This window comes from Enhydra lutris, unplaced genomic scaffold, assembly GCF_002288905.1.
Source record: "Enhydra lutris kenyoni isolate GAN:26980312 unplaced genomic scaffold, ASM228890v2 scaffoldscaffold37, whole genome shotgun sequence".
NCBI classification, from domain to species: domain Eukaryota; kingdom Metazoa; phylum Chordata; class Mammalia; order Carnivora; family Mustelidae; genus Enhydra; species Enhydra lutris.
Genome location: NW_019154121.1, coordinates 7,338,951 through 7,352,617, shown reverse-complemented (window position 1 = coordinate 7,352,617; position 13,667 = coordinate 7,338,951). Strand labels below are relative to the sequence as shown.

The following is a 13,667-nucleotide window of genomic DNA, read 5'->3' as shown; positions in this document are numbered from 1 at the left end:
ATGATGACTCTCCATTGACTTAACTATTTGGTTAACTAGACACTCCATACCTTAATCATGCCAGATATGAAAGAGCTTACTAAAAGCAGAGAATATTCATATTGACATCAGCAAGAGAGAGAGGGATACTTACTCTGGAAAGAAACTGGTTAGCTCTTTACTTTGTAGAATGCCATTCTGAGACTCCAGTGCCAGTAAGTATGGAGTTCACCTGTGTTTTCTTCAGTCGCTGGACCTCTGGGGAAGAAAGTATGGTGGCTAAGAGAGGAATGAGCTTGACCACCATCCAGCCCTCTGGAGACTTTCAAAGCTGCCTGACTATTCCTGGGAACTTGGTTGAAGACTGGGCCATCTTTCCCGGGGAGATGGGTGGGTGAATGAGCTAAGATAATGAAAGGAAGCTCCATGATTAAGGCATCTGGTGGATATGTAGAGATGTGGTCTCAGTCAGGTTCCTATTCTTTACACAGTGACTCCGAGCTCTACTTCACACAAGGGGACAACAGAATTGGAGGAAAATATTGGAAGGCTCAGTATATGGAGTATATTGATGCAACTTTTACTCGAAGAAAGAGACTCTCTGAGGCAGAAGCCCATCTTGGAATTCTTGGTAGAATAAAACCATCTGTCATGTTTTGAATGGGGGGAGAGGTCTAGTGGGGCATATATGTACATGGAATGACTCTTCTTCTCCTGCCTATATTCACTTCCCTCTGCCCCTTTTCATCCTCTTCTCCCTCCTCCTCTTGATATCTTTCAGGCCCCGTCATCCGGGCAGAGGTGGGTGATACCCTGCTAGTGACCTTTGCCAACAAAGCCGACAAAGTCTACAGTATTTTGCCCCATGGCGTGATCTATGACAAGGCCTCTGATGCAGCCCCAAACATAGATGGTGAGTCTCAGCCTGACCTCGTGGAGGAAAGAGGATGAAGGAACAGAGGACTTAGAACTGGGTAGATTTGGTTCAAATGATTTTCTTACCAGCCCTGAGAGCTTGTGTGAGCTTGTGCCTTACTCTTTCCTTACTAACGCAGATGGTGACACTCACCTCACAGGGCTTCGAAAGGAGCTCGAGAGAATTCAGGGCTGGGTCTACTCCACAATAGGCACTTAGGAAATGTTCATTTCTTTCCTTTTCCCACAGTAATGTAATAAGTCTCAAAGTGAGCTACGTTCACAGTCACCCCCACTTCCCTAAGATGGAAAGTTTTTCAGCCACAGGTTACACGGGATTCTGTGGGTGACAGTTTAGGGTAAAATCTGATTTCCAGGGTTTGGTTGACATCAAAATCTTACACATGGTCTTCACTCTGTCTCTGTTGACAAATATTTATCTATAATCAGTCTTATGTGCTTACCATCATATTCAGCCCTCCCCATCACAGGGGAGGTAGCTCATCACAGAGTAGGTAGCAGAGACTCCCTACATGTAAGAAAGGGAGCTTCTGCCCAGTGGCCACAGGAACTAGGTTTCCACTCATGATACTGCTCTTGGGAACCTCCTAGTCCCCTGGGAAGTCTTCCCCATCCCTGCAACAGACATCACAAATGTTTGGGATACTTCATGCCCAAGGATGGGGCTAGGCCCAGTTCAGAGCAGGCTTTGAGGTGATGGTAAGAGAAGAGAAAAGGGAGGACTGGAGGGAGAATTCCCCCTCCCCAGACCCATCATCATTCCCTGCTCCTGTAGTAACCTCTCTCCTACCTGTACTTTCTCCTTGGTCAGAGTGCTCATAGTCACTGTGTGTGTGTGTGTGTGTGTGTGTGTGTGTGCGTGTAGGAAGATCACCAGTAACAGCCCAAATGTCTGTATTTTCTATCATTTACCTTAGCAAATTTATTGGGTACCATTTTGCAAAGCTCTGGACAAGGTGCAGAGAGTTTTTGGCCTCAGCATGGCTGGAGAGACTCAACGTATTCATTTGGCACTCCAATGTGTGGGTTGAGTGCCAAGTCTTTAGAATCAGACAGCCCTGAGTTTGAATCTCAGACATGCCACTTACCAACTTTGTCACCCTGTGTCTTCCCTTACCTCCTCTATCTCATGGTTATTTGGCTTATTTCCCAGTTCAACCTAGATTTCAAACTGTTTAAGGATAGGGCTCTTGCTTAACTTTTTGGGATACCCTCGGCAGTGCTGAGTACAATATATTCCACATACGAAGACACTCAATGAGAGTTTGTGGATTTACATTTAATTGGTAGAGAGGCAATTATCACTCTTTTCATATTTGCTAACCCTAGTATTTGGGTAAGAAAGAGTATCTGCAGAGACACTAAATGTAATCTTGGAAGAAGATAACCCTTGGATATAAGCTTCTTCTATCTCATAACAGCAGACTGTGGCAGTGAGCTCCCTGGTAAGATACACAACTGGAAACAACTGCCCTTCTACAAAATACATCAGAGAGAGACCCCAGGGCTGGAAGACCCAGTCTGACAAATTTAATGTTCTTGGCTCTTTTTTTGAGAGTAACTTTCATCTTTCATCTGCTCAGGATTTCTGAAGCCAGGGGCTCATGTGAATCCAGGTGAAACCTTCACATACAAGTGGACGGTGCCTGAGAGCGTAAGCCCGACAGCAGGTGATCCCCCCTGTCTGACCTATCTTTACTTCTCAGCGGTGGAGCCTATCCAGGACACCAGTGCTGGCCTTTTGGGGCCCTTGCTAGTCTGTAAGAAGGGTGCTCTCAATGCCGATGGGACACAGGTAGGCCATCAAAGGTCACTAAATTCTCCTCAGGGTTGTATATGGGAGAGGGCAGTAATATGGCTAGGGATTAGAGGATAATAAGGTGTCAGGTATGAAAAAAAAACATTTTGATTTTTCCTCCTCCTTCTTAAAACTGACTTAAAATACAGAATGAGTATTTTATTTTTTGTAAATTTAAGATCTGAATTTAAATTTAAGGTAAGTTTAAGGTCTGAAAGTTACAAATGCCCACCCAGAAACCCAGGATTTCTGTTTGTTGTGGCTGGAATTTGGTGGGTCCCTGTCCCTGTGAATTGCTTTAATTCTAGAATCTTCAGAGATCTACGTGGACTGTCAGTTGGGACCCTTTCTTCTTGGACAAGGTTTCTCAAACTTGGCCACATGTTAGAATCACAAAGGGGACCTTTTAAACATCTTTCATTCCAGTGCTCCAAACCGATTAAACCAGAATTTCCAGGTGCTTTTCAGTGTGTAGCCAGGGTAGAGAACCACTGTAACTCACCACTGTAAGCTGTAAGTGAATCACTAGAGCCAAGGGCACAAGAAAGCATGTAGATAATTTCTTGAAAGTCCCAACTTGGAGGCGTTGCTGCTTGCATTGACTAGTGTGGCAAAGCATAGTATTTCAAGCTATGACTACATGAAAGGAGGAAAATCTGATCATATAACCATTTCGATTTATTTCACTAATCAGAAATAGCAAGACTATTTATTTACATGGTATATTTTATAATGTTTGGCATTATAAGCACCCACTTTTAGGCTCCAGAGGATTTCTAGGTAGAGGACACAAAGTGTCTTGGTCCATCTCAGATTTTCATTTCCCTGCACAAAGTGCCAATTGTGGAAATATCTATTAGAGGCTCAATGTGTCACTGGCCCTCCAGGTGGGCCCTCAATAATGCATGTGTAATAAGATTGAACAGTTACACTGTACCCTAAGGTTACATAAGGCAAAGCAGAATGACCATCCCTATTTTAAAGTTAAAGAAACTGAAGCCCAAAGACATTGAGTGATATCCCAAGTAGTAAGTAGTGAAACTCAACGGTAACAGAGGGCTTTGGATTTCCAACTTTGTTTATTTTCCCAATACAATACCCTTCTTCCTATAGCTAAATACTGAAGCCCAGGAAATTGAGTGCCAGAAAACTTCTGTGAGGTAGTTCTGATTTTGTCCTTATTGCATCCATTTGATGGTATTTTAGATGCTTGCTAGAAGCACCTCGTAGCATGTGAAGGTTGTTGCCTGAGTCAAACACCATTCATGGTCAGTCCATTTACATGAAGAAAAATTAATAGCAACCTGAAATACCTCACACCTGGGACTTGGCTGAGAGAGAAATCCATTTGGCCAGACAAAGTTTTTTTCAATACAAAAAGTACTTATGAAACACATGCTAAAGCAGGTCTTCAATAGGTTAAAGCTTAGGTCTCTTCTCATCAGGCAGATCGAGAACACAAAAAAGAGGTATTTGTATCTCTTTCCAGGAAAATCCCCCAGGGGTGAATCAATGTCACAGAATCTAACCAGGTGCTAATAAAGCCCTTCACTAACACCCATGCCTTCTACAATGGCCACTTAATCATATTCCCTACTTCGACTCTCTTTCTCTCCAGCCATCTATGCCTATCTTATTTTGAATAGTTTTTATTTTGAATAATTTCAGACTTATGCAAAAGTTGCAAAAAAAAAAAACCCAAGAAGAATTCCCATATATCCCTCACCCAGATTCCCCAAATATAAACATTTTGCCTCATTTGCTTTATTAGCTTTCTCTTCATTTTTCAGTTGTTGGTTTTTTTTTCCCCTGACCTCTTTGAGTTAGGTTATTGACTTGCTGTCTCCTCAGCATGTTTCCAAAAAGCAAGGTCATTCTCTGACCTAAGTAAACATAATTATCCAGGTCAGGAAATTAGTCTAGATACAGTACTATTATCAAATCTGAGCACCCTTGAAAATTTTGCTGTCTTCCCAATGTCATTCAAAACAAAAGAAAACTATGTTTTGCCTCATCCAAGCTCTCACCTAGATCATGTATCATCCCCTCTTCATGCCCGTTTCTCCTGTGATCTGTTTCTTCACAGGGAAGCAAGTGTGACTTTTCTAAAATGCAAATAATATCAAGTCATATCCATGTTAAACACCCTCCACTAACATAACACACACACACACACACACACACACACCACATCCTCTAGTGACTTCCTATCACACTTAGAATAAAAATTTATATTCCTTAGCCTAGACCTATGTGCCCAACCTCTGACCCCTTCTTTGATATATCTCCCTCACTCCCTCATGCCTATTTCTTCTCCACCCATATAAGCCTTTCTGTTCCTTGAACAGGCCAGCCTTATCCTTGGCTTAGTGCCTCTTTCTTAGGCTCCCTCTGCATGGAATTCCTTCCCCTGACCTTTGCATAGCTGGCTCTTCGTGTCACCTCCTGAGAAAAGCCTTCCCTGAAACCCAGGCTAAAGTCATACTCTATCACATCCCCTGACTTTCATACGACATTTTCTTTTTTTATTTTTTGTGTGTCTAGTATGTTTCGTCTAATGAGAATACAAGTAGCAGGGAGCAGGAAAGTTGTCTGTCTTATATTCATTTCTCAGAACAATGTCTGATGTACTGTTGACACTCAACTGATATTTATGGTTGAATAAATGAAATACAAGATAAGTACTCCATCTTCAAATTCATATTAAGAAGTTTAGGTAGCAGAAAAAGCCATGTTACACACACTCAAACATTAAACTTGTGGCCTGCAAGTAGACACTAAAAATTCCAGGACAACCTTATTTGTAAAACTCACTTCCCGTATCCACATTTCAACACTCAAAGTTGCATGATGGATCATGATTCAGACCTCCCAGTTTCCCTGCTGCTCTGGGATCCTAAATCATACTGATGTAAGTATTCTTCACAAAAGATCTTTGTGCTGTGGACACTCGCCATCACTCAGATACATTCCATGCACAGGTGGTGGGGTGGATTAATCCAAGTTCTCCAGAGAAACAGAATCATAAGGACGTATATGTAAACAGAAATAGACATATTATAAGGAACTGACTCACATGATTATGGAGGCTGAGAAGTTTCATGATCTGCAGAGAGAATCAGCAAGCAAGAAACCCAGGAGACGCAAAAGTCCAGCAGGGTTAAGACCCAGGAAGAACCTATGTTTGAGGTTGAGTCTGAAGGCAGAAAAAAGTCAGTGTTTCACTTCAAAGGCAGAGGGAATTCCCTTTTGCCTGTGGGAGGGTTAGACTTTTTGTTCTATTGGGTCCTTCAACTGATTGGATATGGCCCACCCAGATTGGGGAGAGGAATCTGCTTTACTCCATCCACCAAATTCAAAAGTTAATCTCATCCAAAAACATCTTCATAGAAACACCCAGAGTAACGTTTGACCTAATATTTGGGCATTGCAGCTCAGTCAAGTTGACACATAAAATTAACTATCACACAGGGTCCTATCACCTACTTTCTAATCTTTTCCTGGATTTATTTCCCATCCTCACAGACCCAGGTACCTTCCAAATGACTTGCAGGTGATAAAGTTCTTCAACTAAACACTTTTCAGTGGTTTCTTCTTGTTTTATGGACAGTTGCAATCACAGATAATAATCACAATTAATGTTGAGCACTTAGGATTTGCCAGATGCTGTGTTGAGTACTTTACCTATATTATCTAATTTAACTTTCATCAAAAAAAGGGAAGTGGTGACTACTTTTATCCTCCTTTTGCAAATGAGGGATTTAGGACTTAGAGAGGGTAAATCACTTGCCCCAGTTTCCACAGTGGATAAGCAGAATGACATTAGAACCCCACACTCTCTTTTTTAAATTAACATATAATGTATTATTTGCCCTACGGGTACAGGTCTGTGAATCATCAGGCTTACACGTTTCACAGCACTCACTATAGCACATACCCTCCCCAGTGTCCATAACCCAGCCATCTTATCCCTAACCCCCTACCCCCCCAGCAACCCTCAGTTTATTTTGTGAGATTAAGAGTCTTTTATGGTTTGTCTAGAACCCCATACTCTTTTAAAAATATATTTGACCTGGGGCACCTGGGTGACTCAGTGGATGAAGCCTCTGCGTTTGGCTTAGGTCATGATCCCAGGGTCCTGGGATTGAGCCTTGGATCGGGCTCTCTGCTCAGCAGGGAGCCTACTTCCCCCTCTCTCTGCCTCCCTCTTTGCCTACTTGTGATCTTTGTCTGTCAAATAAATAAAATCTTTTTAAAAAATGTGTGTGTATATATATACATATATATATATATATATATAGGTGTGTATATATGTGTACATATACACATATATACACACACATTTTTTAAAAAGATTTTTATTTTTATCTTATTTTTAAATTTAAAAAGATATATTTTAAAAAGATATATATGTGTATATACATATACATATATATATATACATTTGACCTCTTAGTTCTCTCTAATTTTTTATATTTTACTTTAAAAAATTTCAAGTTTACATTATTCCTTTTCATAGTTCATGATCTAAAATTACTGTCTTCTAAAACAGCACAGGATAAAAGCAGTAAGTGAATATAAGGATGGTGCAAGAATAAAGCAAAGGCTACCCATATCTTTGATAATACATTAGGAAAGCATCACAGAGGTGAGACAGCCAAACTGGCCTTTAAGGTTGACTTAGGGTGGCAGAGGTTCAAGCTGAAGGGATGCATGCATGAAAGACAGAGGTCTGCAGAAACAGCAAGTTCAGATTGCTTCAAGGAGCTTGGCCTCACTTTGGTCAAACTGCCAGGAGGTATGGGCCAAGAGATGAGCCTGAGCAGGAAGGCAAGGACCAGATCACTCCAAGTTTAGACTGTATTGTCCAGTTTCAGTAGGCGAGAGATGTGATCAGTGGCATTTCTGGGGATCCCTCCAGAGTAGGCAGCAGGGTAAAGGGTGGGTTGGAGGAGAACACATTAGAGATAGGAAGATGGTTGAAGGAAAGAAAATACAGTCACCTCTCTGGTTCAGCTTTAAATAAAAGCATATTTCAACAATGCAAGATGCTACATGCTCAAACACATTGATTAAGAATATACACAGTAGGAAGTAATCCATGGTCCCCTCAATTTCAACTTATGTTAACATAATTTAGCAAAGTCTCATGGGTTATGTGAATTCATTATTTCACTCAAAAACATGTAGAGTGCCTTCTTTTCCAGGCATTTTTTTTCTTAAACTGGGAACATAGAGAGGAACCCAAAATGTCCCTACCCTCACAAAGCCACAATGCAGTGGGACAATGATCATAAACATAAATTCATAAACAAAATATTATTGTGGAGACAAGTGCTATGAAGAAGAGTAGAGTGGGGGTGAATGGTGAGTTTGCAGGCAGGGTGGAAGCCAGGTGAATCTTTTACACAGGGTAGTCAGGGAAGGGTACTCAAGGAGGTGAGATTTGTGCAGAGAATGGAACCGAGTAAGGGAGTGAGCCAGGCAAGACTGGGGAGAAATTTCTAGGCAATGGGAACAGCACATGAAAAGTTGCTGAGGCAGGAGTGAAGCTGGATGGTCACAGAAGAGCAAAAGATCAGGGCAGCTGGAGTCAGCAAGGGGTGAGGACAAGAAGACAGCTGCAGAGAGGCGTAGGCATGGAAAATAAAAGGGTGACGACCAGCCCGAAAACAGGAGTCCCACAGTGTAGAAAAGCTTCTGAATAAGGACTTATTTCTTCTTAGCAAGTCTAATGGGGAGGGAGAAGGATGTAATGAAGAAGATGAAATTTTAGGGTATAAAATGAATTTATCAGAATCATGTTCGGAATCCCGATTTACAAAATGAGCCAAAAAAAAAAAATCTATGGCTGATGTCGGTCCTCATTTACTTGATGTTAACTTTGAAAGTGAAATAGAACAATTTCCTCCAAGCTGTACTCTTTATACATTGATCTCTTTCTTCTCTGTAGAAGGGAATAGACAAGGAATTTTACCTACTATTCACAGTCTTTGATGAGAACTTGAGCAGGTATCTTGACGAAAACATTCAGAGGTTCACATGGCGCCCCTTCAGTGTTGACAAAGAAGACAAGGATTTTGTGAACTCCAACCGGATGCATGGTACGAACAATGACTTTCCCTTCTATAAGGGAAGGGATAATTGCATTTGAAGTGAAAATGTTTTGAGTGTTTTAAACGATCCTAATTTTGGTTTCTTGGATATTGTTCTCAGTCATTAGTCAATTATTTCCTGACTTCATCTCAGAAGGTATGGTGAAACCTCCCTATCTCCCAGCGATATTGTGAAACTTAATTAATACTTCCGAAATACTTCATCAGCTTGAGATGAAGCCACACAGAACATGAACTAGCGAAGATCACAGTACACTATAAAAGTACAAAATTACTGACAAAATGCCCTCCCTTGGGTTTGTAATCACATCGTTAAGTCTGATAATCCAAGTGATCATTAGCGATAAACATTCAACAGTAAAGCATCTCTTATCAAGTACATGAAGGCCTGTCCAAAGTGCTAATTTGTAAAACGCTACCCATTCCTATCCCAGATCTTATTTAGAAGGAATTGCTTAATTCCCCTTCTCTGTGTCTCTTATATCAGTTGTAACAGTGGCAAGCCACCTTGTAATTGCTGTGAATTACACAGCATTCTCATTAGTCTTGGGCACATTACCTAAGGTGATAGAATAATGAGCGAGAGTCCAAACTCAAACAACTACTAGAGGGCGTGCTCAACAAAGGGGACTGAAGCAAGTACTCTAAGAGAACAGGTGCCAAATTGCTCATTTTAGGACCAAGGATGACAACTATGTATTGCCTTTGAAATATTACAGGAGAATAACAAAATAGTCCCTAATCTCCCTTCCCCACAAGGAAGTCCAAAAACGTCCAAGGTTCCAAGTGACCCACAGCAGGCAGCTCACAGACTCCTATGGTCCTGGGTGCTCCATGCCAACAGTCTCTTCTTGGGCCAATGAAAAGCACTGAGTAACTCACTTTCAATACCATCGTCTACAAAATTGTTGTTATACCTGAATAATGAAATTTACTTCCAACCTTCCTAGTAACCAAAAAAAAAAGGGAGGGTGGAATAAAGTGGAAATGAGGAAACACAACAATTCCTTCATAGAAAAACTAAGTTGCAAAAGAAATTTATTGTAAGACAGGCCTGTAAAGAGAAAGCATTAAGACCCAGTGGACTGTGTCACATCCACCCCTACCCTGGTTTGACAATGTGAAATACACTCTCATATATTGGATGTGTAGAATATGCCACCTTGAAAGTGCAAAGAAAGCAATGTATTTTAATTTAAATTTTACATTAATTATAAATTGAATTCTATCCCCAGGCTTACTTGCATGGAGTAGAAGGAAGAATGATGGCAACAGTACCAAAGAGAAAGTACCTCACATAGTAGATGGTACTTTGCATTACACCTGTTATATAGTCGATATTCAAAGGTGTTTGTTGACCTCCTTCCCTCGAGATCATCCTCAGTGACTTGTGAGCTGTCCTTGGGGGTCTTTTATGACAAAAAAAAAAAAAGGGCCATGCCTCCAGTAGTTCTTGGGTTAGTCAACAAATATCAACTGGGTTAGGCAACAAGGCTACACAAGAAGACAGAACAGTGTAACTTCTTCACCAGACCTCCTCATGGGCTTTGGCTACCTTTAACTGAGACTATAACCAGCAATGACACCATTCTTTCAGGAAGTGTTTAGAGTACTAGAAAAAAAAAACAAAAAACAAAATAGAAAACAAAAGTATTTGTTGAATGTATGAATGGATGTTCCAGAAAGAGAGGATTTAAACTAGAATTCCAAGGCAAGAGAAGATTCTCTACCAGCCAGCCAAGGATGAAATTATTAGCACCCCAAATTACAAAAAATCTCTTTAACATTCAATGGACAAAATTAACATAATTTATTTGCAAAAGCATTACCAAAGATTTTTTTTTTTTTTTTTTTTTCAGAAAAGGCAATGTTCTTCTCAGAAGCCTCCAGGCTTCTTAGACTTTCTATTAATAATCCCAGACATCTGAGTAAAATTACCAAGTATCACTGGTTCTGCAGACACAAAAATAAAAAGAGACACAGAAATCAAAAGTAATTTTTTCTAATAATGGGACAATAAACGAAGAGCACTCATAAATGTGATAGTTGTTCTTTCCTACTATGGACATTAATAACGAGTAGGGCAGGGATAGAATCTTGATCTCTCTCAGGGACATCAAGTGTGAGACATAGTTACATGTAATCTCCCCTCAAAAAGTGCTATTCAGTTAATATATTCATGCCTCACAGAGTTGGAATGTGGTTTCTAAATTCTTTTCAAGATGTTTCTCCAGGTAGTCACTATCAGTGGACTGAAGTTGATGTAAAAGAGGAAAACAATTCTCACTGTGGGAGATTCAGAAGGTCTTCATGACCTAAGTCATCATTATTCAAAGGCCCTTTATTTTATTGAGGTAGGGAAATGAAAGTATTCAAAAGGTAAAAGTATTTACTCAAAGACTGGCCTCTTATAATTTAAAAAAAATTTTTTTAAGGTTTTTTAAAATTTATTTGATAGACAGAGATCACAAGTAGGCAGAGAGGCAGGCAGAGAGAGAGAGAGGAAGGGAAGCAGGCTCCCTGCTGAGCAGAGAGCCCGATGCAGGGCTCGATCCCAGAACCCTGGGATCATGACCTGAGCTGAAGGCAGAGGCTTCAACCCACTGAGCCACCCAGGCGCCCTGAGACTGGCCTCTTATAAACTCAGCTCCCACTCCCCTGCAAAAAAAAATCTCTCTCCTCTGACCAGACATGCAAGTTCAATATCAATCAATTGTGAACTTTTCCAATGGCGCAGGATCCAAGAAATCAGTAAAGGGATATCTGGCAACTCTTGGAATCAAATGCAAATCTGTTGGCAGATGAAATGAAAAACAAAATGAAATGAATTAGCAAGGTGAGAAAGGGACACTTGAAGGAGATAATAGGATAAGAACCTCAAAAGAAAATGATTTTCATAGCAAGAGTTCTAGAGCAGGCTTTGGGGAAATTGATGAAGTTCATAAATATATTTACAAGGATGATGCTTTTCATAAACTGCCAAATGAAAATGCAAATTGTGGGATATCATATCTATCAAACAATTTTGTCAGAAAAAAATTATGCCAGAGAAAACCTGATTTATTTTTTATTGATTCTTAGGACTTATGCCCTTGTGTATACATGGTTAAATATAGTATTTTCACAATTTTCGTATATTTTCATTCTTCATTGTTCAGTTTAGACTCCAATTTACATTGATTCCCTTTGTGACTTTTCTCTAGTCTTATCTACTCTTTGGTAGTAAGCATCTTCCGTAAATAGTTTAAACTTGAGCATGGGAACAGACTGCCCCCCCCACACTAATAATCCTCAACTAAAATGGCGTGTTTTCTGTACCTACAAGATCATCGTGGGCTCTGACTATGTTTTCCTTTCATTTAGCTATTAATGGCTTTATGTTTGGCAACCAACTGGGCCTAACCATGTGCAAAAAAGATAGAGTTTCCTGGCATATGATTGGAATGGGCACCGACACGGATATGCATGGAGTTTATTTTCAAGGGAACACCATCCACATACGAGGGACTCACCGCGACACTCTAGCCCTGTTTCCCCATACCTCCACTACGGTTTTCATGCAGCCGGACCATGCAGGTAAACTTGGCAGGATCGTCTCCGGTGACCAAATTCCTATCTTCAGTCACACACTCTAGAAGAAATTGGTTGAATTTGGGCACTTCAAGGCAAACAGCCTTGGTTACAGTTGGACAATCCTAACTATTTTATTCCAAACACACAGTATAAAGAATAGAGGAGATGTATCTAGAATGACACAAAGCAGAAGTCAAGTCCTCCAAACAAACTTGCCACACAAATCCCAGGAGCGTGCTCTTGATTCATTCCCAGGAATGATTTGGCCCCAAGAAAAGGGGTATTTCTTGTTCTTTAAGGCACAAACATTTTATCTGCTGCTCTGAAGAATGTACCAGGCATGGACAGCCCCCTGGATGCTTCCAAGTTATGGGTATGACCCTGGTTTCCCTTGTCTAGAGACTGATAATAGCCTTGTGATAAGTAACTTGGAGACTTCTTCATTTTCATTCTGTTGAGCACCCTTGGTTTCCCCAGAGGGGAAGGTGCATTGGGTCTGAAGTCTGTAGAGGGCCCACTGAGGTGCCAGTACTCATACCTTCTCTTAGAGATTCCCAAACTAATTACATAATTGGGGCATTTTTATAAAAGATACAGGGCAACACATGGCAGCATATGCTACCTGTCACATGAAACATAAAGATAGCAGATGCTATGGGCACTCAAAATATGTCTCCAAGCCAACGTTTTCATTAGTTTTTAAAAGAAACTGACTCTTGATCTTGACTCCGGTCATGATCTCAGGGTTGTGAGATTGAGAACTTTTCAGGCTCCTGCTCAGTAGGGCGTCTGCTTGAGGTTCTCTCTCCCACTCCCTCTACCCCTCTGTGCCCCCCACAAATAAATAAATAAATCTTAAAAAAAAAAAAAAAGAAACCAATATGCTACCCAAGATGAGTACTTGCTGACTCTGTGTCCTATATGAATTGATGTCTACTTCTTTATTTCACACTAGAAGCGCAGTTTCGATGCCCCTCAGTGTCATTGGTTAAAAACTTAGGGCTTGTGCTTCAAAACTTTTGTCCAAGAACTGCCTGAAACTAGGAGCTCCACAATCCCTCCCTTATAGACTTTGAGGATTTAACCTTTCAACATTAGTATAATTAATAAGTTATGAATCACCCAAGCCAAGGGATGGCTTGGACACAATTATTTTTTAAAATATGCTCTTCAAGATCAAAGATGGGAGAGAAGGGAAACGGTTTTAACCCATAAAAACCGACATTCAAAGCTACAGCTGGCTGGAATAATTTTAGGGACTTGGT

The 13,667-nt window shown here is 40.6% G+C and overlaps 1 protein-coding gene across 1 annotated transcript in view; it reads left to right on the top strand.

Annotated features, from left to right (window-relative positions):
• The window catches only part of LOC111154503 (hephaestin like 1), an 88,757-nt gene that overhangs the window by 32,003 nt on the left and 43,087 nt on the right, over positions 1-13,667 (top strand). Inside the window, exons 7-11 of the mRNA XM_022514128.1 lie at positions 471-610; positions 761-892; positions 2,499-2,710; positions 8,667-8,817; positions 12,193-12,405. Of these exons, the coding sequence (XP_022369836.1) occupies positions 471-610; positions 761-892; positions 2,499-2,710; positions 8,667-8,817; positions 12,193-12,405 (848 nt within the window). The remainder of the gene's footprint in view (positions 1-470; positions 611-760; positions 893-2,498; positions 2,711-8,666; positions 8,818-12,192; positions 12,406-13,667) is intronic.